Source organism: Pleurodeles waltl, chromosome 4_1 (assembly GCF_031143425.1).
Source record: "Pleurodeles waltl isolate 20211129_DDA chromosome 4_1, aPleWal1.hap1.20221129, whole genome shotgun sequence".
Lineage (NCBI taxonomy): Eukaryota > Metazoa > Chordata > Amphibia > Caudata > Salamandridae > Pleurodeles > Pleurodeles waltl.
Genome location: NC_090442.1, coordinates 885,280,590 through 885,298,305, shown reverse-complemented (window position 1 = coordinate 885,298,305; position 17,716 = coordinate 885,280,590). Strand labels below are relative to the sequence as shown.

The window sequence follows — 17,716 nt, the reverse complement described above, 5'->3', positions numbered from 1 at the left end:
ACATCTTTCTCTGTGGCTTCTCAAGTGCGTTTCCTCAGTAATTTCAATTTTCATGATTGTAGAAAAGTACCGGACAAAGTGATTTTAAAGCAGGATCACCACTGCCTTTTAAAATACCTGAACAGCATGATATAGAGGACCACACATAATGGTAAATAGATGAGGGTGATTTTTCTGCCATTTGATTTAGATTATAAATCTAGAAGAAAGTATACTAAAGGAAAAGAAAAAAAGAAACTGGTACCATTAGGAGGGTGTGAAACAATATTTACAAGTGTTTAATGAACATGGACAGTTCCTTACGGGCTTTCTTGCCTCACACTGGTATCCAATTCCATTGCACTGCCATTTTACAGTACATTTAATCCACATCCTGCTCCCAAGCCCTTGCATTTAGCTTTCAGGCTCCTTTCTATTATTGTACAGATGATGGTCCAATATCCTTTACAACATTACAAAAGAGGCCCAGCTAAAAGGAACTACCACAGGATGGATAGGAAAAAGGATTTTCCTGTTAGAAAAACCTTCACCCCACCAGGGTTACTCCTTGGTGTCAAGCTTCATCATTGGGTTTCTTCCCGTTCCACTACGGAGCGGGGCGTGCTACGACCTACAGGATACGTGGGAGCACTGATGCAGTCTCGTCAATCATAAGTGGGGGATGTAATGTTTCGGAGTCTTACCCCTAGGCTCCTCCTCAGGACCAAGGTGGACTCCCCAGTGCCACTCCTTGCTTGACTACCTCTAATGAAAGCATCATTAATACATGTTCTGTGATATGGTGCAATTCACCTAACTAATGTGGTGTCATAAGATGATACCTATCATTTATGGTGTCCGTCACTGATACTCTAGTATTTGGACTGTCATAGCTCCTCCGGGAGGGGTGTGTGCTTGTAGTCGCACTTTCCTCAAAGAAACACTCCAGCTGTGCACCTAATGCTCACCTCCCCGGGGTCTGGGTCTAATACCCTTAACAAACACTGTTGACATCTTTTACAGACCAAGTTATTTATTATGCTTCTGTACATGTGGGTCATCCTAGCACTCATTTTTTGTGATACACACAATTGATGCAATACTAATATTAGTGTGGCACATTATATGAGCACCACCCACGCTTGTTCTCACTGCACCCTCAATTTTTGTTGTCGTTTTGATATTGCCAAATTATGATTTGGTATTAAAGACTGTTACACTAAATTATTCTTTCTATCTAACTCTTTAGTATGTGCCACTGTTCCTTTACTATTACATACAATAGATACCTAGTGATTCCAGGGTTTGCTGTGTTTGTGTAAAAACATAAGAGGGAAAAGCGCACTTCATGAGGGCTAGTAACCAGTCAAATTTTATATTACTAAAACCGAGCTGGTTGTGACATCTGTCTAAGGATTTAATTTGTCAAAGACAATTAATATTATTGACAGTGCCAGAATACAATTAAATGTGCTGTGTCCACTTGTATACAACACCTGCAAAAACAAGGAATACAAGTTACACTACAGAAATCCTAATTTATAACTTTGCAGGCTCTGATGGTTGCTACCATTATTAAACTACCTGCTAGACAAAGGCCAACTAAGCATAACCAGCTGTGCAAACAAGTCGGCTTTCCTAAAATACAGGTGGAAGTCTGACAACATAAATCTTTTTGTTTGTTTACCTCCTTGAAAGCTTCTCGGAACTCTCCTCCGGGGGCCATTCCCAGCTGCTCTGTGATGTGGGCTGAGACCTTTAACAACAGCATTTGCATCAATCCAGACATAACCCCATTCTAGTGAGATAAAACAAAAAAACTGTAAGAAGTAAACCATTAAGTCACAGAAATTACAAGTGAGAGAAGACTACTTGTGCAGAGAGCAGACATGAAAAAAACATTTATTTGGAAGACTCTAAATTTGTGTATCAGTCAAATAATTATTTTCTTAACTCTGTCTTCATTTATTTATAGAAATACATGGTATTTAACTGCATTGGGGAAAAAAAGAGTCCTGGTTACTTAAGTGAGGCAGACCTTTACATTTCTTCAGACTGTCAAAACATTGCATTAGTAAGAACAGGTCTGCAGTGTATATTACCTCATAAAATATTATATATATATAAATATATATATATATATATATATATATATATATATATATATATGTTCAATAATCCAAAACTTAGGCAGACACGTGATCAAGGCTGCTTGACAGCCGAAACGCGTTGTGTGTGATAATAAACACTATTAACTTTTGATTTCCCGAGTGTGCGTTCACTGCCTAAGTTTTGGATTATTAAATGAAAATTAACCGAAGTGCTCTGGCGGTTCTGATGCAATACCCCTCGAGGGCTGCTTGGAGTCCGTTTGTGAGCAGATTTTGTCGATATATATAAGGAAAATGTCACTTACCCAGTGTACATCTGTTCGTGGCGTGAGACGCTGCAGATTCACATGCTGTGCATTATCCTGCCATCTAGTGTTGGGCTCGGAGTGTTACAAGTTGTTTTTCTTCGAAGAAGTATTTTTGAGTCACGAGACCGAGTGACTCCTCCCTTTCGGCTCCATTGCGCATGGGCGTCGACTCCATCTTAGATTGTTTTCTTTCCGCCATCGGGTTCGGACGTGTTCCTCTTCGCTCCGTATTTCGAATCGGGAAAGTTAGCTAAATTATCAAAAATTCAACGTTATTGTTATCGTTCAGTACCGGGTTAGTGTTAGTGTATCGGCACCGACATCAAGAGCGCTCCGGCGGCCCTTCGGGGCTTACATTCTTCACCGAGGCCTGGTCGGCCCGACCACACCCGTCGTCCCAGACTAATGGACCGGACCCCCCTCTGCTTCTGTCCTAAGTGTCATTCGAAGTATCCTTATACAGACCAGCACCGGGTCTCTAATCTGTGTTTATCACCTGAACACAGGGACGATACTTGCGAGGCTTGTCGAGCGTTTCGATCGAAAAAGACCTTGAGAGATCGACACGCAAGAAGACTACAAATGGCGTCGACACCGAAAGAGCAACTTGACGTCAGAGAGGAGGAAAGCATTTCCATCCAAGGGACGGACTCGGAGGAATACGAAAGTGAACGACCCTGGACGGTGCAGCGAACAGTGAGTAAACCTGCCCCGTCCAAAACTCACACAGACATTTAAGGCCATGGGGACGCCACCGCCAGCAGGCCATGGCTTAACCCACCGAAAGGAAGGTGACCAAACATCGGCACTGAAAAAGGCCAGAGAATTGCCGAAGACTTCCGACTCTGGTTGAGATTCCGGCACCGAACGATCTTGACACCGAGAGTTCGATTCACCCAAAGTAAGGAAAATATCTTCGGAACCGAAAAGGACTATAACTGAAACCTCTGTACCGAAAAAAGCGGTTTTGAAGAAGCTCTTATACAGAAGAGCAAGGACTTTCCAGCCAATTTAAGGAAAGACATAGATTTGAGAAGGAGTTGGGTATGGAAGAACCGGTCCATACACAAAGGAGGTTACATATCCAGAAAGAGACTGGAAAAATACAAACTTTACCTCCAATCAAATCTAAAAGGAAACTTGCATTTCAGCAGACAGAAATGCAACCTAAGGCAAAGGTGGTTAGAGACAAATCCCCACCACCAAGGGTATCACCACAACCGTCCCCACCGCACTCACCACAACTGTCACCAGTGGGAACACCTCCAATGCAGTCACCCACACATACTGGGATGACACAGGATGCTGCTGATGCATGGGACTTATATGATGCACTAGTATCGGATAACAGTCCGGATTGTTATCCAACAAAGCAGTCACCTCCAGAAGACAGTACTGCATATACGCAGGTACTATCCAGGGCAGCTACGTTCCACAACGTAGCAATGCACACAGAGCCAGTGGAGGATGATTTCCTGTTTAACACCTTGGCATCCACCCACGCTTCCTATCAGAGTCTGCCAATGCTCCCGGGCATGCTCAAACACGCGAAACAGGTCTTCCAGGAGCCTGTTAAGGGAAGGGTTATCACGCCTAGGGTTGAGAAGAAGTACAAACCTCCCCCAACAGATCCTGTGTTCATAACACAACAACTTACACCGGACTCAGTGGTTGTAGTGCTCATGCACCTATGCCCTCACCTATGGTATAGTGCACCCTGCCTTTGGGCTGTAAGGCCTGCTAGAGGGGTGACTTATCTATGCCATAGGCAGTGTGAGGTTGGCATGGCACCCTGAGGGGAGTGCCATGTCGACTTAGTCATTTTCTCCCCACCAGCACACACAAGCAGTGTGTCTGTGCTGAGTGAGGGGTCCCCAGGGTGGCATAAGACATGTTGCAGCCCTTAGAGACCTTCCCTGGCATCAGGGCCCTTGGTACCAGGGGTACCAGTTACAAGGGACTTACCTGGATGCCAGGGTGTGCCAATTGTGGAAACAAAGGTACAGGTTAGGGAAAGAACACTGGTGCTGAGGCCTGGTTAGCAGGCCTCAGCACACTTTCAAATCATAACTTGGCATCAGCAAAGGAAAAAAAATCAGGGGGTAACCATGCCAAGGAGGCATTTCCTTACACACATTAAAGGAAAGATCTCACCTCAATGAGAAAAATGACGTAAGACCGCCTGTCCAAGAAGGGAATCAGTTCTTTGTGATGATTCCAAACAGTAGTGCTGCGCGTAGTCTTCCACGTTGCAGCCTGACATATCTTATCCAAGGTGATCCCTTAAAACAAAGCAGCCGATGTGGAGATAGCTCTTGTAAAGTGCGCTCTCGGGCGGCTAGGTAATGGTTTTCCCGCTTTTGTGTGGCAAAATTGAATGGTGGGTGCAATCCACTGAGCTATCGTAGCCTTAGTGAATCCTGTCCGTTGACAGCCGTGGGCATATGAGACTAGCAGCTGGTCGGTCTTCCGGAGCTGTTTAGTACGCTGAAGGTAGAACTTCAAGCATCTTTTGATGTCCAGTGTGTGAAAAGTCCTTTCCGCCATCGTTGACGGATTCTGGAAAAAAGTTCTTAATATTACTGGTTCGTTCAAATGAAAGGATGAAGGCACTTTAGGAATGTATCTCGGGTTTGTTCTGAGAAGAACAAAGTCGTCTGAAAACATAAGGTAGGGTTCCTTAGTGGTAAAGTCCTGTGTATCGCTGACTCTTCTCGTGGACGTAAGAGCAAGTAGAGTTGCCACCTTCCATGTGATGTATTTCAGCTCTGCGAATAGGTTCGAACGGGGCTTTCATTAATTGTGAAAGAACTACTTTTAAATGTCATTGGGGCGAGGGTGGTCGCACCGGAGGAAAGGTACGAAACAGGCCCTTCATAAACTGTTTGATAAGTCTGGATGAGCCAAGGGAGGGCATATTCGCAGAGCGTCTATAAGATGATATAGCAGCCAAATGGATCTTAACAGATGCATGACTAAGCTCAGCCTTTGAAAGAGTAAGAAGGTATGAGAGAATTTGTTCTGGCACAACCTTTAACGGATGCAACTTGTTCTGAAGGCACCAGATACAAAACCGCTTCCATTTGAGTCTGTAAGTCCTATCTGTACTGTCAGCGTGTGCCCTGGACAAAATTAATTTGCATTCTTCATCAATGTTCATGCCCTGGGATTCATGGAACTCAGGAGCCATGCGTGCAATTGTAGAGATGCTGGATCTGGATGAAATATCTGACCTTGACTCTTCCTAAGAAAGTCGTGCTTGCAGGGAAGACGTAAGGGATTGGCCACCGACAGGAGAAGGAGCTCCATGTAACAATACTGTCTGGGCCACTTGGGTGCTATGAGTATATCTTGCAACCCTCTGACTTCATCTTCTTCAGAAGCCTGGGAATTAATGGGAAGGGGGGAAAAGTGTATGCAAAGATCCCGGGCCATCACATCGAAAGAGCATTCCCCCACGACCCCGGAGTGGGTATCGACTGGCGTAAAATTGGCATTTGGCGTTCTGATTGGTGGCAAATAGATCCAAGGATGGCCGTCCACAGCATAGAAATATGCTGTCCAGTTCCCTCTGATCAAGTTCCCATTTGCGGCAGTTGTTGTCCGTCCTGCTGAGAGAGTTCGCTAGGGCGTTGTTGACACCTGGAAAGTGTTCCACTCTCAGGCAAATCTTTTATAGTGTGAGCCAGTCCCACAGACATTGAGCTTCTCTTGAGAGGGAAAGAGATCTTGTTCCCCCCTGCTTGTTGATGTAGAACATGCTTGTTGTGTTGTCTTTACAGACCAACACAGAAGATACTGAAATCCGTAGAAGGAATGCTTTGAGTGTAAGAAATATTGCCTTTAACTCTAACAGATTTATGTGCATTCTTCTCTGCGCATTCAACCATTTCCGTTGAATGCACATGTCCTGCAGATGACCTCCCCAGCCCTCCAATGAAGCGTCCGTTGTGATAATGAAGTCTGTCATTGGAGTTAGAAAGGTCAACCCTTGAGAAAGATGGTTGGTCTGAGACCATCATCGCAGAGTCTCCACCATCCTTGGAGTAATATTTATTGAATCCTCGAAGGATCCTTGAGATTGGGTCCATTGTAGCTGCAATTCCTCCTGCAAGGTCTCAACCTTGCTAGGTGGACTAGGGTGACTGATGAGATCTTGCCTAGGAGCGACTTGAACGCTCGTACTGAAACTGACTTTCTTTTTGAGATCCTGATAGCCATGTTGGTTAGTTTCTGCTGCCATGCCTTTGAGAGATAAGCCTTGTTTTTGATGGTGTCAAGTTCCGCACCCAAAAAGACTATCCGGTGTGTAGGAAGAGTGAACGATCTTTGGAAGTTTACTGTTAGACATAGATTGTGAACTAGTTCTAGGCAGGCATTGGTAGCCTTGGACACCAGCTGAGATGTAGGGGCTTTTATCAGCCAGTCATCCAGGTATGGGAAGACTTGAAAACCCTTGTTGCTGAGGAAGCCTGCTATCAGGACGAGACATTTTGTGAAGATTCTTGATGCTGGCTTTAAACGGAGTGAGAGGACTTTGAATTGATAATGGGCACCGGCCTCAGTGAAGCGGAGATATTTGCGATGCTTTACATGTAGCGGTTTGTGGAAATAGGCATCCTGGAGCGCCATAGTTGTCATGTAATCAACAGAGTTCAGAAGGTGCTGGATATCAGACAGTGTGATCATACGAAAGGATTGCTTCCTTAGAAACTTGTTCAATTTTCTGAGGTCTAGGATTGGTCTTCATTCCACCAACCTGTTCCTTATTAGAAAGAACTGGGAATAGAATCCGAGTCCCCTGTGTTGCACCGGGACCTCTTCTATCGCCCCTTTGGAGAGCATTAGGAAAACCTCATGCTGAAGCAAGTGAAGATGAAGTGGTTGTGATCTTCCTGGCGGATGGTGTGGTGGTTTTTGTATAATTTCCAGCGTATGACCTTGAGCCAGTATATCCAGCACCCATTTGTCGGATGTTATGCTTTTCCAATTCTGAAGGTAGTTGGAAATGTTCACTCCTACTTGATGGAATTGTGGAAAATGTGGAAGCGTAGCCGGTGCCAGACAAGGATCATTGCTTGCGAGGGTGATCCCAGGCTTAGGAGCCCTGTTTTCTTCTCCAACCTTGTCTGGTGTAGGAAGCTGTGGATGGTTGCCTGTAAGGCTGCTGACAGACCCCTACCTCTTGCTCCCTGAAAGGGTGGTTTTCTGTACTGCAAAGTACCCAGAGATCGAGCAGTGTCCGTGTCAGTTTTGATGGCTTGTAAGACATCATCTATATGCTTGCCGAAGAGAGAGACTCTGTTGTATGGCATATTTAAAATCCTGGACTGTACCTCTGGTCTGAAAGAGGTTGCTGTTAACCATCCTTGGCGGCGCAATACAGCTGCTTCCGCCAGCTAACAAAAACCTGTGGAGGCTATAACAGGGCGCAGTCAATGATCTCCTCTGAAGTACGTTGTGTTGTGGTGTTGAAATCTCTCCTTCTCTTTCATCCCCTGAAGAAGAAACATCTCTTGGGGGAGCGGCTATTGTAGACTGCGGTGTATGCCTGGGAGTTGCTGGAGGTGGAGGTATACTCTTTGGTGTAGCAGGAGAGGTAGGAAGAGGCGGCTCCTCATCAGCTGCGGTTGGGAACCTCCTCTTATAATCCTGTAACATGGACTGCAAGTCTTGAATCAAAGAGGCAGGCATTTGCACAGTGTCTCTTGGCTGATGTGAAGGTTCATAATAGCGTCTTTGAACAGTATAATTAGATTGGTACTGTTGTTCGTACTCATCCTCATCTTCCTCCTCCTGATACTTGACATGCAACTGGGATGGGCTGTGTGCATCACCAAACGGGCCCTCATCTCAGTCCTCCCAGTCAAGCAGATGACTAGGAAGTAAGGTTGTTGCCTTACTTGGTGAAGTATCTTGCGGATAGATTGTCGACCTAGACATCGCGGTCATTTATACTGTAGCGTGAAGGTCAGGAGACCCCACAGGAAATGGGAATCACATCTTGGCTTACAGCTACTAATAGCATCGTCGATGGTGTTGATGACGATGGTCCGTCGACAGAATTGGTGTCATGGACAATTCCTCCCTTAACAACGGTCTCGTCGACGGTGGTGCAGTCATCAGTACTCTCGTCGACGATGTCATCAACAACGATGTTCTCCTCGACGATGGTGTTGACGTTCCCTTCAGCGGCAAAGTCTTTTCTGGACGAGCCTTTGTCGACGGTGGTCTAACTGGAGGAATAGGAGCCTTTACAACAGACAGTTGTGTTGTCTTCGACTTGAATTGAAGAGATACCTTTCTAGAGGTGGAAGGCTCTGATGAAGGTGAACGGTGACAGGACTCCTTTTTGCGAGGAGGAGAGGATGGCTCAGATAAACTTGAGCTTTGTATGCCCTTAGCACCCTCCTTATGGTGCGTTTTAAGACGTTTCATGGATTTCTCAGCCTGCCCCAGGTCCTAAGATCTGGACCTTTTATGAGGCCTTTCTGAATCACTCTCCTCACCTGAAGTACAGGATTTTGCCTGTAACCAGGTCAACAGTCTTCCTTCTCTGTTTCTAAGAGTCTTCGCAGAGAAAGTGTGACATATCTTGCAATGTTTTACCTGATGCACAGGATGACAGGATGTAAGGAATATGAACAATCTTTATGTGGATGATCCACATGCAGCCTCTTTTTGCCATAGGTCTTACAAGGGTGGAAAAGGCCTTTCCTGGAAGAATCCAACATTTTCTGAGTTCTCTGTGAGAAAATCTTCCTGTCAGAAGAAGTAAACTGAGCAGAGCTCAGGGAGACTCCCTTCACACGACGTGCAGTAGAAAATCTGAGGTAATGAGCCTCTCTGGGGAGTATTCAAGAGGGTGCTGGAGCCTGATTGGTCATGAATCAAGTCTGGTTCTTTTTACAAAAGGACAAGGCTAGGCTATATGAGTGATTTGACTAGCATTATAGCCTATTTTTTTTTTTTTTTTGGTGCTTACTGTTTTTTCATGTACCGTGGGACTCCCACTTCGACGACGGGGATGATTCAAGCATGTGAATTTATGAAAGATCCAATACTGGATAAACATAAAAACATACATATAAAAACACTGAAGATTGAAAATGAATTGAAAGATGCAAGGCTCACATCTACCATAATGCTGTGGAGTTTAGCTGAAGCAGCCAAACTGAAGACTTTGAATAGTCCTATGATAATTTGTTTGAGTACTACCACAACCTGTGTTTTTTATACAACAAAATATTACCCAGTCAATGTTCGGTAGGAGATACATGGAAAGCATCATGTATTGTCAGAATATTAGCCATGCAGTTTACAGGACAAAAAATGAAAGTGATAAGGTCAATCCTTGCAATTGAATTTGAACACTGGTAAGTTGAAATACCATGGCATCTAATAAACAAAAAATAAACTGGAAGTAACAATCGATTCCAACTTTCATTCGTCGATATGACAGAAACTAGAACACCAGTGGTGAGTCACTGCCAAACAAAAAGTGACAGAAAAATACCCTTCACATGACTCAAATCAGCTATGTTGCAGTGTTTTTCAAACTTTAAAAACCATGCCTATTCCTTAAAATATACTGAAACCAAAGGTGGGCGGAACACGCAGAGTTTCACTCAGCGGAGTTACATAAAAAGTATGCAAGGTTCTGTGGAGTTCTACCAGCGGGTGGAATTCAGGCATGTCGCGCAGATTTTTAGAGCTGGGTGTTTATTCTTTGCTGTAAAATCCGAGCAAATGGCACCACGCCGCACACTAGAGGGCGCTGCTTCCATCGGATGCTGGAGTAGATTTTCTATCCAAGCTGCAGCTTTTTCATTGCAAATAGCTGCACCCTGCCGTGGCCACCCGCACTGAGAAATCTCACCAGGAGGCATTCTAGTGGCCGAAAATCAAGCTAAGGGACACAAATTCTCACTCATGCTCACCAACTTAACATTGGTAAGCTGAGCATGACAAAAACTCTGCCACACTGCGGTTGGTGGAGTTTTGCTGGAACTCTGCACTCCAAGTGGAACGCACAGTGGGCAAAGCGCAAGAATTCTGCCAGCAGAGCAGATTTTTTTTCCCACCCTAATTGAAATTGTGGCAAAAAGGAAGATTTAGCTTTTAATATTTTATAGTTATTTTGAGCTACCTCAATTCCATGCTAATTTTCAACAATAAGTACCTGGAAAGACGCAGATCTAGTCTAGTATTACTGAACTATGTACAGACTCCTACAACAACTCCTCTTCCCAGTAAAAATAAACAAGATTCTGTATTAAAAACTAGTAATCAACGCCATGATTATAACATTTACAGCAACATTTCTCCTGTGATACATGAACCCCATTGTCACAATAAATGTCTACGCATTTCAAGGCTATAAGAGCAGTCCACATCTTGGTTGTCCACTGTTATGTACTGAATAAATTGATAACTTGATGCTATAGGTAACTTGAGACTACCTTTGCTCAAGGAAGTTAAACATTGCTAAAAGAGGGGAGTGAGGGAGTCTGCTTTTTCCACTGTGACTCTTCTCAAGTTATTATCCCACTTTGTCTTTAAGTAGGAAGTCTTGACAGACGTACCAACAGGATGGCAAATGAGTCCATCAGCAGAGGCTGCCCAATAATAAATGTAGGATATTTGTTTTTAACAATGGTCTCCCAGAAGAGCTTATTTTGTAGACATGCACACAAAGCATTACTGTTAGAGCGCAAGAGACAAGAAGTCTTCCAGTAGAATATAGATTGCCATTGGAAGGCAGTGTCCTTGGAAGGTAATCAAGCGGTTTATTTGCTGCGGCTCAGTTCTTGCTATCTGAAGCCCACAATACCTTAAGGAGAGGTGTTTCCACAAACGTCTCGTACTCTGGAAACAGTGACTATATTCTGAAAGGTAGTCTAAGGAAGCAATCATTTTAAGAAACAGACGTTGAACATTCATTTTTGAAAACTATTCTATTTGATAGGTTGTGAAGGAGAAAGGAAACCCTGACTACAACATAAAGAGAATTCTGTACTCACTGGATCGCTGCCTCCTGAAACATTCTGTTTCACTTCTTGCCGCTACTGGGTGCCACCTTCTCGCCCACTTCAGCGTACGCCGCTCACTGGTTCAGAGAACGTTGTTGCCACGTGGTTGCTGGCACTGCAAGACACCGGGAGGCTGCTGCTGCCTCGGAACAGCCGGACGCCTCATAGTACACTGTTGCTGCTTCCTGCCAGTCAATGGTTAAGCCTTTGGGTAACTTTAGCAACACAAAAGGATGATGGACTGAGTACTGAACAATGCAAACACTCACCGCAAGTCACAGATCTGCGTTTAATCCATCGTTCTTTTGCTCACCATGTCACCCCAGTTAGGACCCAGCCATATGCAAATCAGTCTTGACCCTGTTCCTCATGGGAACAGTCCAGCCCGAACTGCCAAGCCAGGTCCTCAATGGACCGGAAACAAGCATCCTGGGACCGGTTTCAGGGTTTTCACTCTTCATCAGCCAGGCTAGCTTGAATCCAGTGGCACAGTGAGCAAGGGACCCACGTCTGGGCATACCCTTCCCACTTAGGGCAACTTTAGCAACATAAAAGGATGATGGACTGAGTGCTGAACAATGCAAACACTCACCCCCAGTCACAGATCTAGGTTTAATCCATTGTTCTTTTGCTCACCATGCCACCCCACTTTAGACCCAGCGATATGCAAATCAGTCTTGACCCTGTTCCGCATGGGAACAGTCCAGCCCCAACTGCCAAGCCAGGTCCTCACTGGACCGGAAACAAGCATCCTGGGACCAGTTTCAGGGTCCAGGGAGGAGCAGTGTAACTGCACGTCGCACTCCCCCGATGTCGTGGCCTGGATAGCGCTGAGAGACAACTGCAGTCAACTGGGGAGCACCAACGGGTCCCCCACCAACCTGTTAGTGAGTTGACGCCCAGCCAGAATTAGGCCACACACATGGGTGCAGTGGTGAGGCCCACTGTGATCCCAGCAAAGTTACTAACAAAGTGGGGGGAGGTCCGGAGGAGCGGCCACAGTCCAGAGAAATGTCGCTCCCCCATCCCACTTCATGTCCACTGGCTGCTGCGTGACCCCTTGGACCGCAGCCATGACCCCATGGGTGTGACCCGCGGAGTACTCCGACGCATGCGAACTAGGTAAGTGCGCAACTGAAGCGCAGGAGATCCACACATATCCTCGGGGCAGTTGCCAGTAAACCCCACACCAAAGGTGCAGAGACGGAGGGACGACGCACCGGAACCTACAATGCCCGAGCCCCTCCAACCTCATCATGGAGAAAGACAGACTCGGAAGACAACCACCCGCATCCCCGCAACGCATCGACCAGTTCACTACCCAATCAAACCCTCAGGGGGCTGATGCTCGGCACCCGGGACCCCCGTGATGGAGGGGCTAGACACCATCCTTCAAGCTATTCAGTCTTTCCAGCACGCCATCAAGACTAAGAATGGCGAGGACGTTGGCCTGCTCCACCAACACTTACGGACAACAGTGGGCCGCATTAAAGAGGTAGAAGGCCATATTTCAACAGTAGAGGTCTAGATCACTGACCTTAAATCCAAGGTTGCCCAGCTGCTGACCCATACAGGTGAACTCCACCACAAAGCTGAAGATGCAGAAAATCGCTCCAGGTGCAATAACTTTCACTTCATAGGATTCCTGGAAGGAGTGGAGAAGACCCAGACTGCAGAGTTCTTGGAACAGAGGCTTCAAACTTGACTGCTGGAGCAAATGCTGTCCCCCTGGTTCGCAGCTGAAAGAGCCGACAGAGTACTTGCACCCAGGCCTCCGCCGGGAGGGAAAAGAAGCCAATAATTGCCAGGTTCCTTAATTTCAAGGATCGAGATGTCATCCTCCGACACGCGAGAGCACAGCTTGATCTCCGATGGGAAAACCGCAAAATCCTAATCTTACCAGATTACAGAATAAATGCCACTCGCACGAAGCTGTTAAGCAAAAACTTAGAGCAATGTAGCTGTCCTATATGCTGCTGTTCCCCACACGCCTCAAGGTCCTACTGGATGGGAAATCCTTCTTTTTTGACTGCCTGAGACTGGCTCACTGAGGAACACCATGTCACCCGGAGAGGATCCCCCACCCAGAGATCCAGGCGAGACGACTCACTGGGACGGAGATGCAAACAGAGGCACACCCGGTCCAGCAGCAGAAAGCAGAGTGATGTGTCCCGGTTGTCCGGGGTGGACTCCGCTGGACCTTTGGCCCTGCCAGGACCAGCAGAGGCTGATCATTCAGAAGAGGAGCAGCCCTTGCCAGGTCAAACGAATGACCGCCTTAGCCAAACTCCCTCCGTAGTATAAGGCAAAGAACAAACATTGATCCCCTTGCAGATCTAGAGGTGATGAGGGGAGATCTCCAGACTGACAATGGAAGCCGGACAGGGGCCTTTTTGCAGAACTCAGACTATATGGAGGGGTCCATCACGCCACACCTGTTACAGACATCTTGGTTTTGGGTTTTCAGTTGTGTTCTAGGGCGACAGATACTTCAGGGATGGAAGTAAGGGTTCGGGGACAGTTGGGGGGTTCGAGGAAGGACTTGAAGTAAGCTTTGAGGGCAAATTACAGTTGTGTTTCATATGTATTAACATTTTTCTTTCAGGTGGTTACGTCATACCCTTAGATCTACTTTCTACACACGACTCTCCTAGAGGGGCTTCTTACCCACAGACCACTTCCCTTGACGTATATTGTCGGAAACTGGCCACTGTGCAGTTACACCCCCCCACTTTTTGCCTGATATTGATGCTGACTTGACAGAGCGTGATGGGATCCTGCTAACCAGGCCCCAGCACAGGTGTTTTTTGTCTAAAAATGTACCATTGTTTCCACAAATGGCACACCTCTGGCACATAGATAAGTCCCTCGCAAAAGGTACCAGTGGTACCAGGGGCCCTGTGGCCAGGGAAGGTCCCTAAGGGCTGCAGAATGTGTTGTGCCACCCTAAGGGACCCCTCACCAGAAACATGCACACTGCCATTGCAGATTGTGTGTGTTCGTAGGGAGAAAAATGGAAAGTCAACATGGCACCCCCCTCAGGGTGCCATGCCCACAAAACACTGCCTGTGGCATAGGTAAACCACCCCTCTAGCAGGCCTTCCAGTCCTAAGGCAAGGTGCACTAAAACACAGGTGAGGGCATAGCTGCAGGAGCACTATGCCCCAATGGTGTCCAAGTCCATTCTTAGACATTGTAAGTACAATATGGCCATATTAAGTATATTGTCTGGGAGTTTGTCATAATGAACTCAAAAGTTCACAATGGCTTCACTCAATACCGGGAAGCTTGGTATCAAACTTCTTAGCACAATAAACCCACACTGATGCCAGTGTTGGATTTATTCTAAAAACCACACAGAGGGCATCTTATAGATGCCCCCTGTATTTTACCCAATCCTCTATTGTAGGACTGACTGGTCTGTGCCAGCCTGCCACTAGCAGACAAGTTTCTCCCCCCATGGGGTGAGGGCCTTTGTGCTCTCTGAGGACAGAAACAAAGCCTGTTCTGGGTGGGGATACTTCACACCTCCCCCTGCAGGAATTGTAACTCCTGGCGGTGAGCCTCAAAGGCTCATGCCTCGTGTTAGAGTGCACTAGGACACTCCAGCTAGTGGTGATGCGTGCCCCCCGGACAAAGCCCCACGTTTGGCAGCAAGTTCGGTGGGAAACTTAGGAAAAACAAGGAGGAGTGACCACTTCAGCTGGGACCACCCATAAGGTGTCCAGAGCTGAACTGACCCCCTTCCTGCAGAATCCCCCATCCTGGTTTGGAGGACAGGGACCAATAGGAATGTGCCCCCCTCCCCAAAGGGAGTGGGCACAGGAAGGGTGTAGCAACCCTCAGAGACAATACCCATTGGCTACTGCCCTCTGGCCCCTGAAACGCCCCTAAATCTTTTATTTAAGGGCTTCCCTGAACCCAGCTCACCAGATTCCTGGCGACCTTAGCTGAAACCCCCAGCAGAGAAAAAGGAAGACACCTGATTTGGCCCCTTGCCCTAGCGGCATGCCTCCTGCTTCAAAGAACCAGCAAAAGAACAGCGACACACTCAGCTGGACCAGCGACCTCTGCTAAGTTCCAGAGGCCTGCCCTGCACCAAAAAGGGCCAAGAACTCCTGTGGACAGTGGCCCTGTCCAAAAAGAAACCAACGACTAAGGACTACCACCTCACTCCGAATGCGTGAGTCCTAACCACTCTGTACCTGACGCCCATGGCCCGTGTCCAGGTGGCCCAACCAGCTAGAGAGGATCCCCAGGTGGTTCTGAGTAAGTGCTCACCCTGGGTTGACCTCTCCACCCCTCCACAACGATGCCTGCAGAGGGAATGCCGAGGACCCCCAAACCGCAAAGCTCCTGACGAAGCTATCCGACAACTAAAGACACTACATCTGCAACTCCCAGGCCTTGGAGAACCCGACCTCTGGTTCAGCAACGTTCAGCAGGTGGCCCTTCTCCCTCTCCAGCCTGTGGTATGTCTGAGATGACCCCCCTGGACCTCGCCTGCAGCCTCTGGGTGACCCCCGGGGTCCCCTCATAGACCAGCATCGGGAGCCCGATGTCCTGTTTGCACCCTGTACTCGGCCGTCCCTGTGCCGCTGAGGGTCTGTGTTTGGTGCCTACTTGTGCCCCCCAAAGTGCTTCTCTAATCCACCCGTCCGCAATCCGAGCCATGGGTACTTACCTGCAGGCAGGCCTGACTCGGAGTACCCTCTGTCTCCATAGGAGCCCACGTTAAGTTTACTCATCTTTGACCTCTTCACCCAGCCGGCCCCATGTTGTTGGTGTTGGGTGTTTGGGGTTAACTTGAACCCCGACCGGTGGACTTCCTAAAAACCCAGAGACTGAAACTGTAAGTTGAATACTTACCTGCAAATCAAACTAACTTTTCTTCCCCCCAGGAACTGTTTCTGAAAATTGCACTGTATCAATTTTTAAAACAGATTTTTACCAATATTTCAAAAACTGTATGACTTATCGATTTCAAACAAAGTAGTGTTGATACATGTGTGAAATACGAATCTATTGAAGTACTTACCTGCAACTTGAATCTTGTGGTTCTAAAAATAAAGAAAATATATTTTTGCTATATAAAAAACATAGGTCTGGAGTTAAGTTATTGAGTGTGTGCTTCTTCTATTGTCTGTGTGTGTACAACAAATGCTTTGCACTACCCCCTAATAAGCCTAACTGCTCGACCACACTACCACAAAAAAAGAGCATTAGTATTATCTACTTTAGCCTCTCTTAAGCCTCTGGGGAACCTCTGGGCTCTGTGCACACAATATTTCATTTTGATATAGTATAAACAGAGCCAGCCTCCTACATATATGAAGTCCTAAATGCCTTTGAACACTGTTCCCCCGCACACTCCGGGACTCCTTAAAGCAGTCCTTTCTTGGAATGTCAACAGACTCCTAGATAAGATTAAACGCTAATCGGTTTTTGGCGCTATTCGTCGCTTTGCCTCCTCCATATTACTGCTCCAAGAAACGCACCTGCTGGGCACCTGATGCCTTATGCTTCTAAAAGGTGGATACGATAAGGCATATCATGCAGGCTTTTTCAGAGCCACCACCGGACAACTGGGGCTAACTAGGGAAGAAATTCACCATCTTATCCTTGAATCTGCGAAACACGTGTTGCGCCTCACCTGCCCAAATATACGGATGGGGAGACAAGAATGGTGAACTGTTGCACTGGTTGGTGTCCCGATCTCGAGTTGGTATAATTAGGCTGGGCTTTATACAGATTACCCGTGACCCCAGTCGGAGCGGGAGGCACCGGTGCTGCAGAATGTGTCCCTCCCCCCACATCTCTGCTGCAAGAAAAAAGGACCTAGACAAATCCAGAACACTGGAGGAAATCAGGGAGGCTATTTCAGTGCTGGCCCTGGGCAAGACTACAGGTCCCAAGGGGTTCCCGGCAGAGCTCTACAGCAAGCGTGGGGATCTCTTAGCCCCACATTTGTTGAATCTATATGCTGAGGCTGAGCAGGCAGGAAACTTGGACCTTGACCAAGCCATTATTGTAGTGATTGCAGTGATTCCAAAGTCCCACCCACTCTCAGTGAATTGTTCTGTCTAGCATCACATTTCACGCCTCAATACTGAAATAAATATTCTCTCAACAATACTCGCCATTAGGCTGAAGAGGGTGCTGGCCTCCCTAATCCACCCAGATCAATGCGGATTCATGCCAACCAGAAGCACCTGACACTGCCTCCGGTAGCTTCATACGGCATTGGCCTAGCACCGTTTTCTGCCCTTGCATTTGGCACTGCTCC

The 17,716-nt window shown here is 46.9% G+C and overlaps 1 protein-coding gene across 2 annotated transcripts in view; it reads right to left on the bottom strand.

Moving 5' to 3' along the window:
- Positions 1–17,716, bottom strand: part of TRABD (TraB domain containing) — a 251,994-nt gene that overhangs the window by 90,156 nt on the left and 144,122 nt on the right. For both annotated transcript variants that reach the window (XM_069229632.1, XM_069229634.1), the window contains exon 6: positions 1,667–1,777. In XM_069229632.1, the coding sequence (XP_069085733.1) occupies positions 1,667–1,777 (111 nt within the window). The remainder of the gene's footprint in view (positions 1–1,666; positions 1,778–17,716) is intronic.